Below are 23,732 nucleotides of genomic sequence, written 5' to 3'. Positions count from 1 at the left end.
GTTGCTGTTACAACTGACCCAGACTCCTATAGCCATGAGCAAACATTACAGCCAACGGCTAAAACATTAGCACTAAAGACCTACACAGAATATATCCCCATAGACATACAAATAACATAATTTAAGTTTGATGAGTTTAACTGCAAAGCAGATAATGCTATTAGAAATTGAAATAAAGTAGAAAAACTTACTTTTTGGCATACAAATTACTTTTTTCGTGTTAAATTGTCTGTGTTTGACAAAATGTGCTGATTTTTCACATGTGATAGCAGAACTGAATTGGGCATGCACAGGATGAATCACATCATTTGAAACTTAGCCCTGATTGGAGAAATTGGAAGTGTTACAACTGACCCACGTTACATCTATCCCTGGTCTCCCCTATATTTATTTTCTTACTCTTCTTATATTTATTGTTTGTTTACTTGCACTGCTGTAACTGGAGCCTCGTCGTCTCGTCTCTCTATATACTGGACTGTATGTAGCGGAGATGACAATAAAGTTTACTTTGACTTCAGCAGCGAGCAGGCGCACCGAGGGCTCTCGCGCTCACTTTTTGTGTATAGAATTTTGAAAAAACATCGGTGCAAATTATAAGTCTGTATCATAATGTCTGGTGTTATCGTGTTTGTGGTTTTGTTTTTATTTAGTTTTATTTTGCGAGTTGGTTATTAGATGCTGCTCCAGCCAGCCACAGAATCCCCCGCCGCCCCGCCCTCTCCTCCCTGTGCAGCAAGCAGCAGGCTCACCTTGCAAACGAGGGCGCCCTTACTCCCAGCAAATAGGCGATAGAAACCGATCGGTGCCTATGCCATTCCCATATGCGCTGGCTGGTGTCGGGGCAGCATGAGTATGAGCAATTTTTTATTTTTTTTTTTGCCGATGCCCGTGATGCCGCCCCGGGCAACCGCCCGTGTCGCCCGTATCTAAAACCGCTACTGGTGGCGGTAGTGTGATGGTCTGGGGCTGCTTTGCTGCTTCTGGACCTGGATGACTTGCCGTAACTGGTAGAATCATAAATTCTGTTGTCTATCAGAATTTCTTTCAAGTTCAAGAGTGCTCAAGTTATGCAGCAGCACAATGATAGTGACACACCAGCAAGTCCACCTCTGCATGACTAAAAAAAACAAACCTCTGAGCATGCTTTTGATGGACTTCAGCATGACTCAAAAACAAGCCGACTGAATTAAAATAACTTTGCAAAGAACATTTAACCAAAGACTCATCGCCAGGTACCGAAAACGGCTGATTTTAGCTCTTGCTGCAAATGTTGGCACAGCCAGTTTATTAGGTTTTGTATAACTTTTTATATTAATAAATTAAGATTTGAAAAGTCTGCATTTGCTTGGGTTACTTTTGTATAATATTAAAACTTGTTTGATGATCTGAAGCAAAAGCACTGTAGGGGTACTTAAACAATCACAAACATCAAAGCTTTTTGTGTGGTTTGAATAAACTCATTAACATTTATGTTTTTCTAAACACAATAACTGATATGTTCCTTATGAAAAAAAATTATGTTTATTTTGCATTAACAGAGGACTGTAAACACAAATAATATAACAGTATAAGTGGTTTGTCCTGAGGCGCACAAACCGATTCATAAAAGAATATTAATGACACATCGGTGAGTCTGATGATGTCACTTATTATCAGCTTGAGCGGAAGAAGACTTTGACAGTGTTGTTGTAGATTGTGTTGCCCAGCTCCAGTGGATCCTCCTCCCTCGCCGCTGCCATCACCTCCAGGACTTGTCTGCAAGAGACAAACAGTGAAATCTTAAAATTAAAGGTTTATTGTGTTTAACAATATTCATGCTTCAGTGCGACGTCTGATTGTATCCATTGGATTTTTTAAGCTTTTCCCTTTAGTGACTTACATGATATGACAGGGCTCATTCCGGTCCTTCAGGCAGTGTCCTGCCTCCCACTTCTTCTTTGTGGGAAATGTAGTTTTAACATATTTGGACCCGGCATGAGTGTTCTTCACACCACACCACGGGGCATCTGGAAATGAGCAGGAAGGTGGAAATCCATAAATAACAAATGTAGCATTTAAAGAACTGTAATATCAGTTAAATATTTCTATAAAGTGAGCATAAACCTATTTTAATCTAATATAGTCCCACTTATTGGTGATACAGCTTCAACAAGAATATAAAACAAATGACTCCAGAGCTTTAAGAGAACTTTAATATAAAGGTTCACTGTGTGATTAAACTCAGGCCACATTCTGCCAAAAGCTTTAAAATAAACAGACTGTGACTCACCTGTTTCTATCATGAGCCTCTCTGTGGGGATCGACTTCATAGCTTCAATATTGGCCTCTGTTTTCAAGGAACTGAACGATATGGAAGTGAGACTCAGTGTGACTCTGGTCAAGTTCAAGGAAACCGAACAACATTTCTCAGATTATCCCACCATCCATTTATTCCAATATAGAGGTCGAGGTCTATGAGAGCAGCAGCGTCTTCTGCAGTTCCATCAAACGAGTGGACCTGAAATTCAAATTAGCAATAACGCAGAAGAATTTTGATCTGATTCATTCATAAAGTGACTCAGTGGCTTTTTAAATATGTAAACAATGTTTTGCAAATTAGTTTTAATGGATGAAATCAGGTTTGTTTGTGACTTCATCCCAAAAAAAGTATTAACTTCACATAATTTTACATTTTAGGTCTTTATTCTGTTCAGTTTACATTGAGTATTGTAACCTGTCACAAAATAATTCACTTTTACGGAGGTTGTTTTCGCATCTCCAGGATCCAGGATGTGGAAAGCATATCCTTCTCTGTAAGTACTATGATATTAGACATCATATCATCCTTACCACTCCTCCAACACATCGGTCTCGATTTCTCTTCATGATGTCTGTGGAAACAAAAACAGTCAAATGTTTTGCATAAAAATCTAATTCCTGAACCAGATCAGGTGTCTGCTTCACAAACCTACCGATGAACTCCTGATGGGAGTTCCTGCAGTGGAGGAACATGGGCAGCTTGGTCTCCTCCGCCAGGTCAAACTGCTTCTCAAAGTATCTGCAACACACCAGAAGGAGCAAATTGAGGCACAGGAAACAAAAGTCCATGAGGGCCATTTAAGCTAAAGGCCATTTTCTTATAGACTTCTAAAGAAAGCAGGTTAAAGGTACTTTCACTTTTCAGACTGGGAAACAATCTGCAAGTCTGTGGAGTCATAAATGAACCATCATGTTTATTAGAAGGAAATCTTCAGGGGAAAAAAAGCTTTTAGACTTTTTGGCACATCTATCAGGTTTCACTGGTAACTTAAGCAGTCACTATTAAAATTCCAAATGTGGCCTTAAAAAATGGCCGCCGAGTGGCAAGATTTGCTTCTAGAAGGCCTTTTTTCAAAACTCGTGAAAATCACACAAACTTACTTGAGCTGAGTTTCTTTTGGGCAAAATTCCAGCCTGTCAAAATCTGAAATGAGGAGAAAAGAAACAACACAAACCCACAGAGTGAAAAATAAATAAGGTGTAAATGAAGACTTCTTTCTGTCATGTACATTCATACACGTGCTCATGTACACACACCCAGTCCACACTCTCCGATGGCCACCACCTTTCCTCTGTGTGCTGCTGCCAGCTCCCTCAGCCCAGTTAAATACTGGGATTCTCCATTCTGCTCAAACTCGCCGCAGCGGGTGGGATGGCAGCCGACCGTGCAGTAGAACTCATCTGTGATAAAGGAGGGCGCTTGTTAAAGGTGAGACGCTCCAGCACGGAGGAAAACATTAGGTAGGTTTGGCTGATTCTTTAAGACCACGAATCATTTGGTTGCACAAAACGTGTTGTCATTATTACCTCTGGTCTCAGCTAGTTTAAGAGCTTCCCTGCTGTCGTCAAGGCTCCCCCCTGTGATCATAAACTGCAACAGATAAAACACGCAATCATTACAACTGAGAACAAATAACTTTCAAATTACAGATTTCCAACATACACAAAAAAGAGTAACTATGAGTTTATATTGTTTTATATCTGCATCAGCATCCTGACTACTTGCACCACAATTCTTTAGCATATATAATGAGGCTCAGCATGATAGAGTATACCGACTTATATGTTGAGTGTACTTAAAATAAAGGTGAGGCGTTTTTTGTTCTTGTTCGTCTCTTCTTTCCCTCATCCTAGCCCATTTCAGGGAATGAAATAAATGAGGGTTTTGTCCGGGATATTAAACCTCATAAACATCTCCAACAGCTATTAGCCAAACTGTTGCTGTAAAAATCTCTATCATCCCACAATTTCACGATTACCTTTTTTAAAACAAATCAACACCGCAGCGATCCCTGAATTCATGGCTATGATTAAAATACATGAGGCTTCATCAAAGTGATGGACACAGCATACCTTTTCAACTCCTACTTTGAGAGCTCGGGCAATGATCTCATTGAAGTCATCTGTCAGGAAAACGTGAGACTCAGAAAAACATAATGTGAACAGCCCCACAGTGAAAATAAGAGTGAAGCAGTAGCTCACCGTCATGTTTCTGCTTCCCTCTGTAGAGTCCTCTGAACATGGGATCTGTCAGATTCACCCCGATGTCTGAAGAGCAAGAGGTCAGAATTTATCTACGTGTACTGACTCAGAGAGTGTTACTGATTGTATCTTTGTAATTAAAGCATCACAGTTTTGGTACCAGCATCGTGCTGAGAGACGCTCTGAGGTCACGTTATACGGTAACACTGAACACATTTAGCAGTAATGGATACTTTACTTACAAACAATAGAAACACATTGGAAATACAGTCATATAACAAAACAAGTAATTACAACAGCTTCAATATCCTGCTGAACATTTACATAACAGATTATCTGTCTGTAGCCTACAAAATGTAAAACTATAATAAACACCTAAATTCTACAACAGTCATGAACTGAGTTTAATAACAATTATTAGTTTTAAAGAATTTATTTCAGTCCATTGGTAATCTTTATAGTGACTCATTGCGAGGTATCGCATACTTTAAATACTTCTTTGACATACTTTGAAACACAGGTGGGCTTTCATTTAGAAATTACTAGATGATTCTTTCAGAAATATTAACAATTTTCTGTCAGCTAAGTTACTAAATTGCTTGGAGACATCTAAGTGCACTGAGAACTGCTCTGCTTTTTAGACATTTCCATTTTGTAGTCGACGTTAATATTTAAATCAGAGATGAGCTGCTGGATGTACTGATTTGCATCATTTTATCTCAGTTGATTTTAACTTTTTGTAGCTAGGACTACAACCCTACACAGCTTACAGTTGTGCTTAATGAAGAGCAACCACAGGCTGTATGCAGAGGAGCTGCACAGACGGGGTAAAGGGTTTGACTTCGTTAAATCTAATAAATAGCAGTACAGAGCTCAGGCTCTGCTATATCTTCTACACATCTTCTTCATTGCCAGCACAGAACCAACTGCTGATCAGCTGCAGTCTACTGTGAGCTGCCATCATGGCAGCCGAACTACTGTAAACCTGAAATAAAGTGCCCGGTATACTGTATTCCTGCACAGCTGTAAGCCTGTCACTCAGTCTGTCACTGCTGTGTTGTCATTTTCAAGGAGCTAACTTATTAGCTCTCATGCTAACAAAACATGCAGGCTGCTCCGTTTTATAACCGTCAGCGGCAGTCAGTGACACTCGGTCTCTTCTAGCTTTCTGGTAGCGTTTAACAGGCGATAAAGCACGGGCGTCTTACCAATTAATTTGTGTTGTGCCATGGTTGAAATTCTCCTAGAAAGAACTACACATGCAGCTCTCACCAATCCCATAATGCCGCAATACCGTAATAACTATAACAGACCGGATCACTGTTAGTGAAAAAGATAGTTTTTCGGCTACTCTTTCCATCTTATCCAAACATTTTAGACAATGTCGAAAAAATTTCGACGCGTGAAGATAATTTACACTTGTATAACTTACACTTACTGTGTGACCAAAAAGAAAAGTAATATATTCGCGCTGCTTTTTTAATATTTACGGGTTTAGCTTCCAAATGCCACAAAATCCCAGAGTCCTTCGCGCTGCTCGGCGAGAAGGTGACAGGGGACGGCTAACATGGCCTCTGCCTATCTCACTCACCAGCAGAAAGTGCTGCGGCTTTACAAGAAGTCCCTGAGACACCTCGAGTCGTGGTGCATATTTAGGTAAGAAGGTCTTCTTAGTTAGTGTAGGACTGTGGAAAAATGCAGATTATCGGTGTTTTACATGCAGTAAGTTCACTGTCCTGCTAAGCTAATAGTGAAGCTAGCCCTGCTAAGCCAGGTCACTCATTCCTCAAGTCTGACAGTTCCACCTCCAAAGTGTTATCTTTGTTTCTCCACTTGTCATTCAGATGGGAGTGTGCGTAATAGATCGCACAGTTGCAATAGTTTCATTTTAAATTTTTTGAGCAGGAGTCAGTATATGTTACTTGTATTTACATGGCGCCAGCTAGCGTCAAAGGCGGCTAATAATAAAGTTCTAGCTGAGCTCCCACTGAGGTAATTTGGCTCAGCTGCAGGCAGGTTATTAAACACATTACTTTATCATCAGAGGCATTAGTCTAAACTTTATGTAGAAAATACTCCAAAGTTAGTTGTCATAATGTTTAATATTTAGGATAATTCATTCAGTTACTCGGATGTAACGTTATTTGTGTCAGTTCTAGTCTATGTGAATAAATGAAAAGCGTTCATTGGTGAAAGATCAACACATACAGTTGGTCAGTAAGATTTTGGACATTTATCCATCCATCCGTCATCTTCTATTTATGTGGAGTCGGGTTGTGGTGTCAGCAGGCTAAGCAGTGTATTCCAGATGTCCTTCCCTACACCCATACTTTCCAGTACCTCCGACGTGTTCCTAGATCAGATGAGTCCACCCCGGGGTTTCTTTCCAGATGGACAAAGGCACCCAGGAAGCATCCTAATTGGATGCCCAAGCGACTTTGACCATCTCCTTTTGACACACAGGAGCAGCGACTCTGCTCCAAAATCTCTTACGCTGAGCTCAGACACCTTATGGAGGAAACTAGTTTCAGCCTCATGTATTTGATTTCGGATTTCATTACCATAGGTGAGGTCTGGGGCGTAGACTGGTAAATTGAAAAGTTAGCCTTTCCGCTCTCTTTACCATCCCAGCCTTATACAACACACACATTACTGCTGACGCCACACCAATCCATTGGTCAGACTCGTGCTCCACATTACAGATTTCATTTTACACTAGTAATCAGCCAGTATTTAAATTATTATTTGAGTTTTGTGCTTCTTTAGAAACCTGCAGGACCTTCACATTATGAAAAGAGATGGACAGAAAATCAGTATCAGGGTTTAATGCAAATCACCATGTTACCCACGTCAGCATAGTCTTTCTAATGAGGATAAAAGGCTGTTCTTTTAAGCTGAGATGTTATTTATGTTGATTACAAGAACAATAGTGTGTATTTTCATTGTAGAAAAAAGTAAAGAGAAAAATTGTTCAGTTTTCCTTTTGTAGTGTCTGTTTTTAAAATGTTTTGCACTAATGATATTTAGTTTTAAGAAAAGTCTTATTGTCTGTTTTTATAGATAAAATTCATATGTAATGTTTCTGTTAGTATAAAATATACACATGCTTTTATTTTAACACTTTTTTTTTTCTCTTGCTTGATGTCATGTAGTTGCTTTAAACATGTTGACGGTGTCTCTGATGGTCTGAGTGTTGTTTTGTCATTATAGAGACAAGTACCGTTTCTATGCCTGCTTACTGCGGGCTCGCTTTGATGAAAACAAGACTGAGAAGGACATGGTGAAGGCCACCATGATGCTGAAGGCAGGAGAGGAGGAGTTCTGGGCCAACCAACATCCTCAGCCCTACATCTTCCCCGACTCTCCTGGAGGGACCTCCTATGAGCGATACGAGTGCTACAAGGTAAAACAGAGCAACCATGAAATTATTTCGTACTGTATCTAACTTTCTTTTTTCTGGACCTAACTTCTGGTCTTTTTGAACTAACTGGGAACAATTACAGGAAAACATTTAATGTTAGAAACCTGAAGTGAAAATGCTGACTGTCCTAATTGTTGGATAGAAACGCATCTGTGAGCTCTGCTTTGTCTCTGTAGGTCCCAGAGTGGGTGCTGGACCACTGGCATCCCTCGGAGAAGGCCATGTATCCTGATTATTTCTCCAAGAGAGAGCAGTGGAAGAAACTGAGGATGCAGAGCTGGGAGAAAGAGGTGGGCAGCAAACCTTTACATGCCAGCATTAGTTTTGCCCTCCTTGTTTAACCTGGTTTCCTTTGCCAATGACAAGAAAGGTGCTACTCCTTATTTACTGTTCCACATAGCTCAGTGTTTACTCTTCTTGCTTTTCTACTCTTGGATTCATATGACGTCATTGAGAGCAGATAATCTTTGACATGGTCACAGCTTAATGAGAGCTGAGTTGATTGGTTAACTAGGTTAATTGGTGATTTTAAATTGGCTGTAGGTGTGAATATGAGTCTGTGTCTCGGTGTTAGCCCCGTGATAGGCTTGCCTCTCACCCTATGACATCTGGGATAAGTTCCAGCCCCTCTGCAAACCTGATTGGATAAGTGGTTAAGAAACTTGATGGCTGGAGATAAATGGCTTGTTTTAGACAGGATGATCTAAGGCCTCTACAAGATAAATAAGAATTATTTTGAACTGTAAGTCATGCAAAGCTACTCAAGCAGAGCCCAATGCTGAAAACATGGAGCTGAAACTGAATCTATTCAGTCCCTGTTGATGACAAACTCCAGTAGGTGGCACCAGAGTGCATTTGTAGGACCGGAAACTTCAGGTCAGTTTTCTTTCCTTCCTTTTACTTCCAGGTTGCCCAGCTAGAGGCTGAGACCCCTGCTGGAGGACCCAAGTCCGAAGCTCTCCCTCCTGCCCGCAAAGAGGGTGACCTCCCCCCTCTGTGGTGGCAGTTCGTCACCCGTCCCAGGGAGCGCCCCACATAAAGAATCTATTTCACATGGGTCTGCTCATTTCTGCAACCTGAGGGAAATCGCACAACAACAGCATGAAGACGGGCTGACCCGTCATTACCATCTGTCTGTACAGAGTCATTTCTAAAGGAGTTCACCTGTGCAGGTTGCATTAATTACGAAAAACAGCCTTTGTGAATTCAGAGTGACTAAGAAGTCCTGTAGATGTACCAGTTAATTCCTGTTCTAATAAATAAGTGTGTTAAGACTGACCGTGTGTTTTACTGGAGCTGAAACGTTTTGGTTTGTCTAACCTTCATCAGGTGTGCCTGAAGGTCTGATCGACCAGATCATTTTACATGTTTCAGGAGTAAACAAAGTGACAGTCAGAGCAGTGCCTTAAAATAAATGTTGCTTAACATTTAACTTAACGACATAGAAAAGGCTCAGTTAGTTTACATGTTGAGACAAGCAGAGTTTTTGTAGATCATTAAAGCATTGAAGGGCATTATAGTCATTATTGGGAGAATATCTGACCTTAAATGGTATTAATGTTTTAAAAAACCCAACTGAATCCCAAGCTGTTACTGATGCTAGCTGTGAAATCAAGTGCTGTTATTGTTACCAGTTGGTTTCTGTACCAGCTGCTGCTCATGTTTCAGGAAATCTTCATCCTTTAAATTCCTCCAAACCAACAATGTGGAGCTTTCACTACTTTGTGAGTTGACTGTGCGTCTCAGGTTCAAGTCCACTGGTGTGTCAGTTTGAATTTAAAGTGATTTCAGGGCACGTTGTGTGGTTAAGACAATCCTCTCTAAGCAAGCATTTATGACTGATGTAAATCCCTGCAAACAGCTCAAAAATAATCAGTTTTATTCATCATTTATGCAAAAAAAAAAAAAAAGTTATACAGAAGGAAATGATGCATTTTGGGGGGAATATTTCCAGTACATAATTGATCCTGGTACAGTTACTTCTGGAAGCTCTTGGTTGCTCAGCTACCATTGGGCAATAATTTGTGCAGTTAATTCAGATATTTTTTTCTAAACTATCTTAAATTTCAATGGCCAATGACTTATTAAAACAGCCTGTACAGAATCTCCAGTCAGTTTATAGAAAAAAAGTAAAGATTTTTTTGAGTTTGGCCCAAAGCATGTTTTCAAAAACAATCTTTGCTGCTGCAGAATCCTTGAGTGTCATTGAGAGTGTTTCTATGGTGACAGGCGTGGCCTGAAGTTATGTGGTCGCGCCATCATGGTGACCGCCTTCAGAGAGTAGAAGTCTGAATCCTTCCAGGAGAACCAAACAATGCCATCTGGTCCCAGCAAGTTCTGAGCTTTCAGAGAGTAGTGCCCCCCCTGATGGAGACATGTGGAAGCATCAAACCATTGTTTCTTTTATTTCATACATGTTTACTGTTATTCTCACAGTTTTGGCTGGAAAAACAACTTTGTGGGACAAGAACTTACCTTGTAGTAGACACCGTTGAGGTTAGCATAGAAACACTGGTGGAACCACCAGCCAGCGTGGCTGATCTCAGCACAGATGTTGCCCGTGTCTGGTGTGCTGAAACCCTGCAGGTCATGATACCAGCCGAATGAATCCTCCGCTGTCCCGCTGAAACCGGACACATGCAGGCGGTACTGGTTGTCCTCATCCTCGATTCTGCAGCAGGAAGAAAATAAGCAAAACTGTTCAAGGTTGGCTGATGATTTACTCCTTGGCCACTGATGTACTGTGCCAATCGGCTACTACTGTTTATAATAAGGTAGATGAAAGTGCCTTTTCAGTTTTTCCTTGCATGAGACAGTTTTTGTTAAATGCAGCTCTGATGGTTAAAAAAACAAAAACAAAAAATGGCACCACCCTTTTCAAACTGTACATGTATCTACTAAAGATCTGAATATAGTTCTGGGTCTGCAAAGAGAAGCCAGTGTGGAAGTACACCATCATTCTTTAACCAGCAGGGGGCAACCTCTTCTGGCAGCACAAAGGTGTCTGGTTGTGTAGAAATCTATAACAGAGCAGATCTACCATGCACTTTCAGTTTGAGGTTTCATGTATTGTTTAATCTTCTTTCAGCTGCTCTCTTTAGGGGTAACCACAGCGGACTACCTGCCTCCATCTCACCCTGTCCCCAGCATCCTCCTACACTGCATTCAGGAATCTCCTCTGTGGTCTTCCCCTTTCTTCCTGTCTGGCAGCTCCATATTCAACATCCAACATATCCTCCATCCCTCCTCTGCATAGGCCCAAACCATCTCAGTCTTGCCACTCCAGCTTTTTCTCCAACCATTCAGCATGACCTGTCCCTCTGATGAACTCATTTCTAATCCCGTCCATCCTGGTCACTCCCAGCGAAAATCTTAAGATCTTCATATCTCCCACATCCATCTCAGCCTCCTGCCTATTTGTTAGTGCCACTGACTCCAAACCAAACCATAAATCATAAACCGGTCTTATTGAATACAGTAGGATAATTTTTTTTGTAAATGATGCTCCTCGTTAGTGCCAAAAAGGCGTATAAAGCAGGTTTGCTTTGAGGCGGGCCTACAGTTAACAAGTCACTATTATATGAGCATACCTCATTTTTTCAGTTTGCATCACTTCCTGTTTGTGTCTGTTTACCTGAAGGTGTGGTACAGCGCATGTTTGTGGGCGTGGCTCCAGTCCTGCAGGTCAATGCGGAGGCTGTAGTGGCCCTGGTTAGAGAGCCGGTGCAGGTGTTGGTTCCCCAGCCAGTGTTCACCTCGTGGCTCGCCAAAGCCGTCACGGTACTCAGACCATCCACGGTTGAAGCTCACTGACCCATCACGGCGCCGCTGAAACACTGTCCAGCCTCCACCTAGTGCACACACACACGGAGAATTGTGTAAAGTGTGTGTTGTATCTGAGTGTTTCCATTACTGACACTAGTATTGCAGGAACTAACACACCAGCTGTCTCACCCTCGGTCTCCATGTCGCAGTAAACAGGCCGGGCGGTGCCTGGTGACAGGACAATAGTGTAAACACCAGAACGACGGACACCGTTGTGATACAGAGACGCACAGTCTGATGGACAGAAAGACAGGGGCTGTACATCTGAAGGGAGACGGACAAAGTTAAAATGTACTGTGAAACATCAAATATCACACAATTCATCACTGTGTTTGCTGCTGGTGCACCTGGTGGCAGTGTGTCTCGCATGCCGAGCGGTGGCGCAGTTCTGATCACGTTGACCTTGCAGCCCGTGTTGTGACTCATGTGCCGCGCGGTTGCCGACAGGTTTCGGAGCTGCACCTGCAGCTCGTACAGCAGCGCCGCATGCACGTGGAGCAGGGTGTCGGCCTCGGCGTGACGGCGCTCCAGAGAGCGCAACCGCTGGTGAAAGGTTGAGTTTGAGCTAACACTTTCTTCACCCTGAGCAGTGCAATGAGAGAACATTGACCTTACTGTGTGGCCATAGTGTGGTCAGCTGATCTCTAACATGAACAGTAACACAACTTAGAGTAATTCATCCTCTCAACTGACCTCTGTTTCACCAGGTGCTCCACAGGGCTCAGTGCTCAGACCACTGCTGTTTAATGTCTACATAATTAAATTTAAGTTTAATATCTACTGCCTCAGCTGCCACTGAGCTCTATGTTTCCACCAAACCTTCCTCCTCAATCTAATGTCCAAATGCCTCTGTGACTGGACATACTTAATGTTGAAACTTGGTTTTATAGGTACATAATATTATTTGTTTTAATTAATTATTTATTAGTTTTCAGCTGCGGAAACTTGATTTAGAAGCCTGCAAGGATCCATTGTGGGTTGGGCAGACTGAGAATAATGAAGGACCCCGGCCTGCAGCTAATCCTGTTAGCGTTCAGGGTTAATGAGGACTTAGTGAGTGTCAAGACAGAGAGATATAGCGGGATAAAGGAGAGTGTTGTATTTACCTGCATGAATAATGTTCTCCACCTATTTAAATAAAAAAAACTTTTTTATTTAAATTTATTAATTTATTTTATTTTTTAAACTCCAAAGATTAAAAATTGTGTTTCCTGTTTCCCTTTGTTGAGCTTTAATCGTGCAGATTTTGGTCTTCTATGTGTTTGGAGGATTTATTATTCTCTCTTCACTAATTATAAGTAATCACACTACTAGAGAACTAACTGTACTTTTTTCACTCAAACTGATTTCTTGATTTAGAATTAATTTCTTTGCTTTGGAGATATGACATCACACCCGTTTTTAAGCCTTTGTGTCATGAAATATATACCTGTTCTTTACAAAGTTCAACACAACATTTCATGGATGTAGAGTAGACAGCAGGAAGTCTACCTGCATCTCCAGGGCCTTGACTCGATGCCGGTGGTTCCTCAGCTCCTCCTGGAGCCCTGACATCGTCTCTTTCAGCTCTTCCAGCTGCTCCTTTTTGTTTTCGTTCTCATGGAGCCAATAGGAGACGTCGTCTGTACACCGGAACATGTCTGGGCAGCGTTTTTGAGAATGTCCTACAGGAGGAAGTGTTGCCGTCAATCGGCATTGTCCGTTAGACATCAGCTGACTGCTGAACTCGCCGCACTCTGCGGATGAATTGCTGATAGTCTGGTTGAAGGTTTGGTTGGTGTTATCTTCAGCGCCAGTGTTGTCATTGCGTATCACCAGTGGGGCGTCAGGGGTCAGGTCGGTAAGCGTTTCCGTAAAAGAGGTAAGAGGATGCCAGTCAGCATCCTCGTAGTGGTCCTTTCTCATATCTGGCTCGTCCCAGTTTGTCTCCATGCTCGTGTCCCGTATGTTCCTGTTTGTTTGGATATTCCTGTCCGGTGCATCGGCATCGGTTTCTGTGAGGGGGTTGGGGTGGGCATCATCATCATGTGTAACATCTGAGACCAGAAGGTCACCGTCAACAGGCTGGATGCACCAAACAGTCAGTAAGAAATAAAATATTAACACTTCAACCTTCTTCATTCTGAACATTAAATGACTCCTCCTGCCTGGCTGTTCACTTGTATCCAAAACAAATTCAGTTTACTGGTAAAATCAGTTTCAGTTACTGCGTCAGGATCAGACTCTGACATCATCACAGAAAGACGAGATTTCACCCAAACTTAGGCATTAGGTGAAAAACTGTGGGAGATCTGAAAGAAAAAGTAAAATAAGGTTTATTGTGACCTTTAAAACTCAGCACATTCACAGAGACCTGGCTGGTGTGGCTCTAACCCAATCCAAAACAATGAATGTGATTAACTGAATCAGTACATAATCAAAAGTCATCAAGGAACAAATGAACCTCTTCACATCAGTCTTACAGCCCGTCTGTTAAGATTTCCGTTTTGTTGCACCACATCAACATTTCACAGGCAGCTTGGTGGATATTCAGAATTTAAAAAGGCATTTTCCATCAAGATGACGATCCTTGTTTAATTTTGAATGTTTTACCCTCAGCAGGCCTCTTCCTGCAGCCTTTACACCTAAAACATGGTTGGACTTTGGCCTAAAAACATTCTCATATATAATTTAATGTACCAGGTATATGTAAGCACATGTCTTGGGGCAAGTATAGAGTTTTGCCTTTTCCACACAACAACTACAATCTGACCTTTTGTTGTTATTCCCCAACACAAACAGAACAGACATTAAATAGCCTCAATCTGCAAACTTTTTAATGTAACCTTTATAATGACCTCCCATAGGAATAGTGCAGATAAAACCCAAGTGGGCCTCATGTATGCAGTCTGTATGCTTCACCCAGGGACCACCCTTTACCAAATATTTCTGTTAGCTGTTGTCAGCTAGATGAGAGAAATACTAAACTGAATTATGTAGCATAAGAAACAAGTTTAGCTTCATTTATAAAGTAGGAATTATAAAGATCAGAGACAAAAAAACTTGTATTAGTGCTGCAATGTCGAAGATGGTCAAACTGTAAAGGAGGAGTAAAAGTTGATGAAAACTCATTAACATACTGCGCTGAACAATGAATCTTGGAGCTTTGACAATAAAACTGAATCAGCGCTGACTCTGAGTGTCTGTCCTCAACAGGTTTTTGAAAAGTGATTTTCTTAGAAAAGATTTCAACCAATCAAAACTACTAAAAAAACCCTGATAAGTTTGAGAAAATGTGTAATAAAAGTGTAACAGCAGTACACCAAATGATTAAACCTGCTGAGCTGACTACATATCATTTTATATTTAAGCTGAAACTACTCTCCTACCTGCTGCCACGTCGCACTGCTGAATTCAGCTGAATGGAAAAGCATCAGGACAGCCAGGAGGCAGCGTGTGTGTCTGTTTGTTCAGCACCGGGTATGACATCTTATCCTTATAATCCTCTAATGAGATTGGCAGCCAGTGGCCCGGAAAGTAATAGATTACATGTAATGGGATTAGAGTAATGTGACAACAAGTTACAGTAATTGCATTACAGTAAACTAAAGAGGACTTTGTGTGTTTTAACTCTTTGCTTTAAGTGTATTAATTTTTTTGTGTGTTTACTGATCAGGAACTTATTTTGTCCCCTATTCAGTATAAATCTTTGATTTTAGGTGAAGCTTTTTCAACCACAGATTTGATTTGTGCTATAAATGAAAAATAATGCGTATGTGACAAATATTATTGAGAAAATTTATAATTTAAAGAACTGATGTGTTTAAATATCAAACAAATCTGAAACCTTGTGGGATTTTGACCAACTGGAATTTTTTTGTACTCTGGATGCGCTTCCTGACGCAACCTCAAAGTGATTCCTGTTTCCTCCCGCGACAGGACAAGGGATCTTTCAGTTGTTAAGCAAACATGTAAACCACCACACTATGGAGACACAAATGAGTTGCTGCTACAGGCTACAGATGGTAACAACAGTCTGAAATACCTCTAAACCTCACTCAGCTGTCAGATTCAGCTGTGCTTCATTTTTAAATTAGATGTTAACATGCTAAATTATGATAAAACTACCTGATAATTTATAAGACTGTCTTTCTGCTAATGCTGATACTGTAAATATTAATACCAGATCTTTAAAACTGTCCAATTTCAATACATTTATTGTCTTTGTTGAGTTTAGACACGCACACACAGAAAGAATGTAAGCAGAATATAATAACTGGAATTTGTGAATAAAGTTTTCCCGCTTTTAATACTGTCAATATCTTCAAATTGAGTCCAACTGACTACTTTTTCCATCAGACCATTAGCTCTTCGTTTTATCCCCAAGCATACTTGAGAGTTTTAATGGACTCAATGTTCAAGGCTGTTTCCGCCTTTAATGGGTTTCTGTTTACCCGTTTACCTCCACAAGCTGCTCCGTTTGTTCCATTAGAGAAACAGAAAGAACTTGAAAAAAGGACCAGTGTCATGATGCTCTCAAAACTGACTTTAGATTTATGTTTGACTTTCAGAGCTTTGATTTATGCTTGAATTTCTTTCAACACAGCAGAAAAGCTATTTTAAATAATGTGACATGCTGCAAGTGATAAGATTAAAAAAAACCTCTGTTGTATTATGATAATACTGTGGCTAATGGGTTATCACGGGATAACAAAAGTTCCTTTGATGTTGATGCCTTAAGCAAACCATAAGCAAACACTTCAGAACAGGTGGTGTTGGTGTGTAATGTGTGGGTGGTGCTTCCTTTGCTTTCACTAACTGTTAGTTCTTGCATAGAGATACAGTAACTACTTGGTTAGCACAGGAAGAGATGAGGCTTTGAGTAAAATATTGTATGATTTTTGATAAATGTGACGCTATTCTGTTTGTCATGACAGCAGTTCTGCTGTCATGACAAACAGAATAGCGTCAGTGAAGTATGGTGAGTAAAAAAACCTGAGCCAGTGAAAAATCTAAATTTGTATAAAACATGTATACATTTAATTAGTACCAACAGCTGCTTTTGCATGTTCAGTGTTGAGGTTTTTTCTACTCTTCATCCACCCTGACATCCTCCCTACACTAAATGACTGGGTTTCCCTCTGGGATAATTCATGCAGCCACTAGAGGGTGGTGTGATTTAATGCAAACAGGCATTTGCTGGAATAAGTGATGCCATCACTGACAATGCCAGAGGCTGTCTAACAATTTGACTACTATGGGCTGAAAAATTAATGGTGCATGAGTTTACACAAACACAATTTTTGAATAATTTCAGTTTCTGTAGCTTCTGAAACTACAAACCTGCTTTTAAAGCCAGGAATCAGACTGCCACGGGCTGTTGTTAAATGGTGTTTGTGTGGCATGCAGGATGTGGACTTAGATCTAATCTTGAACTCACTTGAAAAAACAAACAAAAAAACCCATAAAATTTTAAAATAGTATAAAAAAAATCAAAATCAAACAGGGCAGGACAATAAATGCAAGTTCAAGGACCCTTCTGGGAAATAAGAGGCAGCTAATATATACAGAAGGGTGATTGGAGCAGAAAGGAGACACCTGGGGGACACAGCTGAACTTAATCAGAATAACAAGCTACAGAAGTAAAACTAAAACATGGCACCAAAGACAGATGACTGTTAAAATAAAGCAGGAAGTAACTAAACAGATATGACAGACTAATATACAAATTTGACACAATGTGACACAAGGAGAAGACTCAGATGGTGATACGAGGCTAAACAAAGGAAGCCTTAAACAGGATATTAACAGCAGAAACATAACTAGATAAGTTTAAACAAAAACAAAGTAAGAACCAAATAGAAGACCAGGATATTAAACAGGCACTCAACGTCCACAAAATGAAACATCTGGATCCAAAACCAGAACGCCTACGGCTCCCCCTGCAGGTAGCTTGCTCTCAGGACTTGAGACAACTTGAGTCTCATTCAAATCAAAGATAAAGATGAAGTATTGTCTAATTGAATTCTTCGCTCTAAGTTAACTAGTCTAGTTTTCAGAAAATAGAAGATGTTATCTTTCAAATTAACTCTGTCATATTTATTTAGAGTTGTACTGAAATGTTTTATTTACAGTTTTATGTATCTAAATAACCAAAGTAAGGCGTGGGTGCAAGCCAAACCCTACCCCAATTTTAAATGAGTCTCTGGTGACTTGATGGATGTTAAAATGTAAAGGTGATAAATGTCAGAGCTCAGTATTCATAAAGAGACGTTCCTGGTGAGTTTTAGGGAGAAGAGGAGGAAGGTGGAGCTTAAAGCCATGGTTTCTTTACCTTTACCATGGTATTACCAGCACCCGTCTCCATCAGGACTTCACTATGTCTGCAGTCTGCAGTTTGCATTGGGTTGATCTGTAGTCATACATTGTGGAGTCAGACAATAAAAAGAAGTGAATGTTTGTGTGCAAGTCCAAACTCGGACTCACACATTTGACCCTCCTCTTCCTCTTTGTTTGAACATGTCAGTCTGGCGCTAATCGTCTAATGTCCTACAGATATTTACAACACAACAACATCAGCGTCAGCAGTGTGGTGATTTGCCACGGTGTATTTATTTTCACTGTGTTTTTCTGACTTTATAGTCTGAGAACATCAAGTCTGTTTGTTTGTCTGATGGGTACTGCACACAAATCTGTCAATAACAGTCTAAAAGGAGGCGGCCACTCGAGAGCCAATCGTCTACCAAGGCCATTGCTCGTTGCTTTTTAAAATAAAGACAAACATTTAATGGATTCTTCTTTTGCCGATGCTCCATCCCTGCAGCAAATTTCATTAAATTTTCCTGGTAATTTTTGTGTAGTCTTGCAAACTGATAATTAGAGAAATGCCATTGAAAACGTACAAACAGGCTCAGATGGAAATAGCTCATTATCAGTTTTCTGCCGGTCTGATGTCATAACATACACACATTATAAATACATTTTTAATACTAAGATGAGTCTTCTCACAGGTTCAATGTATTTGTACCAAATTTAACTATGTTTCTTTCTACTTTGGATGCAAATATTAGTATCAACATTGTAAACTAAGCAAGTAATTAAAATCATCAGCTGGTGTGACGATAAAGAGATATATACATATACAATAATACCTCAACACTTACCGTCCAATAGTACATCTGCTTAACTGCATATGACTCTGAAAGGTGTCAGACTACATAATGAGTTTGGTTATTTTAGGTAATTAAATATGTTTTGATTACATAACTGGTGTGCTTAGTAAGTTAAATATGCAGAATTGTAACTTTTACTAAATACTGTCTTCCAGCTTGCAAAACAAGTATCCAAGATAAAACTATATCTGACCTTAATAATAAATAATAAATAAATGTAACAAATAAATAATAATACATCTGTAAGAGGAAAACCACAAACAAACATCAGTATCAAAAATTATAACCACAGTAATCTAAGAAACAAGTAAACAAACCAAAATACAACAATTAAAAACAGTCCCTCCATCTAACGTTAGCCAATCAGACCATTTCTCAAGAATGGCAGCTCACCCTTCAGACTCCTTCAGAACGAAGAAGCTCAGTGGAAAAGCTACAGGGGGGTGATGGTGTGATTGGTTGGAATAGCAGTGTGACTGAATCCTCTGCTCTGGGTCAATCCATCACAAGCTGCAGCTACACGTGCAAATTAACACACAATCACACTGGAGACACATCGTGCACAGCTTCATAGAGGGAGAGAGATATAGACTGTTTTTGCTATGCAGTTCTGTGCACCACTAAGTTAACCTCTGTGCTGATCAATATTGCATCATGTAAGAACAACTATAAAGATTGTGGAAGGCGGATGAAGCAGTGAATAAGGCAATGTGTTTACTGTTGGGAAGTAACTTTGAAGCAGGAAACTTGAACCAGAGTCAGGACAGGCTTCGTGGTCTGAACATCATGAGTGTTGAGAGTTTTTGTCAAACATGACTGACCCACAAAGCCAAACACTGACTCTGAAGTTCTTACAGAGGATGCAAGATGTTACAATTAAAATATTAAAAACTATTTATTTTAATATGCACACAACCCAACAAAAGGACGTTTTACAGCTTCATTAAAAAACAAAACAAAAATGTCACTTTTGGTGTACAGTTTGTCCATTTATCAAAGAATCTTTCACAGGCTTTTTGTCCACAAATGTCCCCAAGTCTGTTCAAAGTCTGTAAATCAGACTTTTAAATAAACATTTCTTTTTTTTGGAGCAATCACAAACAAGCCTTTTAGTTGTGAGAGATTCAGAGATATTTCTGTGGGATTTTACCAGCATACAGATGCGACCTCTCAGACATTAAAAATATAAATAATATCCGACTGCTTTTCCAAGAAAGTTTAGTCCTGTAAGCTTGAACGAAACAACGATGAGCGTCCCTGTTTGGAGGGGTAGCGCGATGGGAGGAAGTAAGAACGTCATCACTGGTATGTTTGTGCTTTGGTGACAGGGTATAAAATCAGTCAGTCCATCAGAGGAACAGAACAGCAGAAATCTGTTTCACAGCTAAACAAAAAACTGCATCAGACAGAGAGTCAGAGGGCAGGTGGTGAGTGTCTTCATTATGTGTGGTTTTTATTTACTTTAAAGTCTTTTATTTATTTCAATATTCTAAGATATAACAGCTAAAGCAAGAGTAACAGAATAGATTGTTTATATGTAATGAAGATAATTTTATATAAAAAATTTCAGCATTTTACAGTGATGTGAATTTTTGAGAGAATTTTACTTTGTTACTCTGTTTCATATAGTCTTAATTTTTTTTAATTAAAAAAAATCATTAACTTTACATAAAAAAGTGGTTTATCTGATGTTTGACTGGTATAAATATAATGTTTAGGAATGCATACTGTGTTTAAATACAGCAATGCAACGACACATGTAGCAAGCTTTTGATAGAAGACTACATGAGCAAAATGTGCCATTTAAAAACTTATTTTTATGCCTGATTCACATTTTCATTTTAGTGTTTGAGATTTACTTCTTACTTCCTTCATGTGAAATTTAGTTCATGTGTGTTTTCATTCTGTCTCTCTGTGGAAATATGGGATTATATATATAACTCTGTAGAGTTTAGAAACTAGAATATTATTGAATATATCGAAAGAAATTTGAGTATAATTTGATGTTTGTGCTATAAATGTCTTATCTTTTGACCTCTTAACCTAACCTATAGTTTAATTGAACAATAATGTGCAAATATGAACTATCTTATCTTATCTTATCTTATCTTATCTTATCTTATCTTATCTTATCAGAGTGCATTTTGGAAGAAGACACTGATTTAAAGTCAGGATTAACTTAACCTGACTGTAACTGTGGTTATCTTTTACTGTGTATTTCAACAGCAGATACACAGAGAATGTGTCCTGTGTTGCTATTGGTGGCTGTAATAGTAGTGGGCGTGGCCAGAGTAGCTGAAAGTCAATGCTGGGACCATCCCGTCTGTCAGGAGGTCAACTCAGAGAGGAGCATGATGGTAAACACACACACACTGAGACTGAACCAAAGCTGTGAAACTGCAGGCCAACAAGCTAGAAGAGCTGAGGATAAATAGTGAGAAGTGAGAAGTTTACAGAAGGCCACAAACAAATCATTAATTTGATGCAGTATCATGATGGACTGTATATATGAGATGAGTCACTGTGTGTGATGTCATTTACTGGGTTTCACTGGTAGACTCAGCATTGGGTGGTTTTTCAGCCTGGGATCACCTGAACTCCCATCATTTGAGATTGGCGCAAAGGGAATTATGGGAAAACTTTATCATCTAAAATTTGGTCAGATGATAGCCTTTGATGGTTTGCACGTTTTGTCCTGCAGGAGTGTATTCAGCTTTGCCACTTTGAAAACAACGAGAAGCCCATCACCCCTGGTGATGCCCACCTGCAGCCTCCTCCCCCATCGGGCCCTCTTTCTCTTTTACCTTTCCCTCCGCCCTTCTTCTCCTCTCCTCAGGCCAAACGCTCCTACTCCATGGAGCATTTCCGCTGGGGCAAGCCTGTTGGGCGAAAACGCCGCCCGATTAAAATCTATACCACCAACGGTCTGGAGGAGGAGTCGGCGGAGCTTTTCCCCGGTGAGATGAAAAAGCGGGAGCTCACTGGTGAGATGATGACGATGGACAATAACGAGGGGAAGTTAGCAGATGGGGGGCAGGAGGAGGTCCCAGATGACAGCCATGAGAAAAAAGATGAAATGTACAAGATGAAGCACTTTCGCTGGGGCGGCCTGCCGGCAAGCAAGCGTTACGGCGGGTTCATGAAGAGCTGGGACGAGCGCAGCCAGAGGCCGCTGATCACGCTCTTCAAAAACGTCATCAACAAAGAAGCCCAGGAGGAGAAGAGGGAGCAGTGAGGAGGGAGGAAAGAGGGAGGGATGGAGAGAAGACGAGCAGACAGAAAAGTTTTATTCATAACTGCAAACAAGTCCTGTGACTAAATACAAGATGTGTTTTTGTCATTGCCACATTATGACAGGGTTATTAATCCATGAGCGCCTCATGATGTAATACGTCCATGAGCAGGAAATATGAAACTATTTGAATACCCCAGTTTTCCAAGTTCTTGAATATTTTGATTCAAAACACAGAAACCACCAAATATTAACAGATCCAATGAGCCTTTCTGTACAAAACAACATTGGGGTTGCTTTTCATTTGTTTTAGCTGAATAACCAACAAGGAGAGAAAAGAACAAAGGGAAAGAGAGTGGTCAGGTCACTCAGGCTAATAAAGTTTTCTTATTCAGGGGTAAACAAGGAACATTATCTTTCCCATCATGTTTGTAAGTCCCTACCTGCCAAACCATTTGATATACTGGACCTAACACAGAGTTCTCGATGCTTCAGAGGAGTCAGAACTGTCATTGAGATCATGACACTGCTGCCACTGTCCACTGTCATTATAATCCCCCAAAACAAAAGTACAGATTCATTTTTATTGTGACAGATAATGTCCAATGGAAGCTAACAGCTCACTCAGTGAGATTCAAGTAATAAAAAGGATTATCATTATTATTATTATTATTATTATTTTATCTTTGTGAGCTTTGTGCCAGAAATGAGAAAGAAACACAGAAAGAAGACGAGCGAGAGAGAGTGGGTGAGAAAATATGTTTCATATAATGCAAAAAAACTGTAAATCGCATAAAAACATAAAGATATTTGCAAGCAAAAATACAATGCATGTTGTTTTTCTATCTGATTCAAAGAAAAATACAATTTATAAAAACTATATAATAAATATTATTCCTCAAGCATTTACATTATTGCCATATGATGAATAACTGATTATAGTGACCAATGTTCCCTCTAATATTTCATGTGTCTGGGCGAACACACAAACTCCCTGAGCGTCCCTTGGACCACTGTGAGCGACATCAGACGTGTGCACTGTGGTCACGCCAGCATTGAATCCATCCAAGTTACATGGTTTATTAAAATAATCAAATTACAGCATTTACATTTATGTTAGACTACTTTTAATTAACTGCTTTAGCCCACTTACAATGAAAATTTAAAAAATCCTGTTCATGACTTGTGTAGTATGTTAACACTATTGGAAGTAAAAATAACTTGAACTCCAATTTTGAAAACACAACTTTCTTTCTTTTCTTTTTTTTTTAATAAAGCTCTGACTCTTATTATGAGTCTGAGTCTGTGGTCTGGGAGAGAGTCCTGTAACTCTGTCTGCAAAATATAGTATATAATGACCAATGTTGGGCAATTAATTATATAGTTACTACTTCAAAAAAGTAACTCAGTTTGGCAAACAACAAAGTTTTTGCAGCAATTTTTTTTAAATGCAGCCAAGGCATTTTTAAATAAACATTTCAAACTATTTACAGAACAATCAGCTGTTCTGCATCAAATCTGATGCCATACAAATTATTTGTGCCACTCCAAAAACTAATTTCTGTCCACTATGAGATAAAGGAGAACACCAGCCTGATACCTG

General features: G+C 39.9%; 4 protein-coding genes across 9 annotated transcripts; 2 read left to right on the top strand and 2 right to left on the bottom strand.

Moving 5' to 3' along the window:
* Positions 1–1,502: 1,502 nt before the first annotated feature.
* On the bottom strand, positions 1,503–5,989 carry tatdn1 (TatD DNase domain containing 1). Of its 6 annotated transcripts, none has more exons than XM_039606086.1 (12): positions 5,939–5,989; positions 4,501–4,566; positions 4,372–4,421; positions 3,826–3,889; positions 3,556–3,699; positions 3,400–3,442; positions 2,952–3,037; positions 2,830–2,870; positions 2,421–2,497; positions 2,270–2,340; positions 1,880–2,006; positions 1,503–1,755 (listed from the first exon to the last, which is right to left on the bottom strand). In XM_039606086.1, exons 2-12 carry the CDS (start codon positions 4,538–4,540, stop codon positions 1,653–1,655), a joined length of 846 nt encoding a protein of 281 aa, XP_039462020.1. In that variant the 5' UTR covers positions 4,541–4,566; positions 5,939–5,989; the 3' UTR covers positions 1,503–1,652. The 6 variants fall into 6 exon arrangements, with proteins under 6 accessions (XP_039462020.1, XP_039462021.1, XP_031591139.1 ...); XM_039606087.1 differs by having other exon boundaries at positions 5,933–5,951; XM_031735279.2 differs by lacking the exon at positions 5,939–5,989 and adding an exon at positions 5,709–5,915 and having other exon boundaries at positions 2,270–2,361; positions 2,394–2,497.
* A 10-nt stretch (positions 5,990–5,999) lies between these two features.
* ndufb9 (NADH:ubiquinone oxidoreductase subunit B9) lies at positions 6,000–9,199 on the top strand. Its single transcript, XM_031735281.2, has 4 exons — positions 6,000–6,156; positions 7,711–7,903; positions 8,098–8,211; positions 8,829–9,199. The coding sequence occupies exons 1-4, from the start codon at positions 6,068–6,070 to the stop codon at positions 8,958–8,960; spliced, it is 528 nt and encodes a 175-aa protein (XP_031591141.1). The 5' UTR covers positions 6,000–6,067; the 3' UTR covers positions 8,961–9,199.
* Positions 9,200–9,844: 645 nt separating this feature from the next.
* Positions 9,845–14,696, bottom strand: LOC116316657 (fibrinogen C domain-containing protein 1-B-like). Its single transcript, XM_031735274.2, has 6 exons — positions 13,238–14,696; positions 12,094–12,328; positions 11,876–12,010; positions 11,556–11,772; positions 10,397–10,592; positions 9,845–10,285 (listed from the first exon to the last, which is right to left on the bottom strand). Exons 1-6 carry the CDS (start codon positions 13,874–13,876, stop codon positions 10,139–10,141), a joined length of 1,569 nt encoding a protein of 522 aa, XP_031591134.2. The 5' UTR covers positions 13,877–14,696; the 3' UTR covers positions 9,845–10,138.
* Positions 14,697–21,098: 6,402 nt separating this feature from the next.
* On the top strand, positions 21,099–22,683 carry LOC116316662 (pro-opiomelanocortin-like). The gene is made up of 2 exons (XM_031735283.2): positions 21,099–21,254; positions 21,599–22,683. The coding sequence occupies exons 1-2, from the start codon at positions 21,138–21,140 to the stop codon at positions 22,130–22,132; spliced, it is 651 nt and encodes a 216-aa protein (XP_031591143.1). The 5' UTR covers positions 21,099–21,137; the 3' UTR covers positions 22,133–22,683.
* Positions 22,684–23,732: the final 1,049 nt, after the last annotated feature.

This window comes from Oreochromis aureus, linkage group 22 (assembly GCF_013358895.1).
Source record: "Oreochromis aureus strain Israel breed Guangdong linkage group 22, ZZ_aureus, whole genome shotgun sequence".
Classification (NCBI taxonomy): domain Eukaryota; kingdom Metazoa; phylum Chordata; class Actinopteri; order Cichliformes; family Cichlidae; genus Oreochromis; species Oreochromis aureus.
The sequence above is the reverse complement of the archived record's forward strand: the minus strand, read 5'-3'. Positions and strand labels throughout refer to the sequence as shown.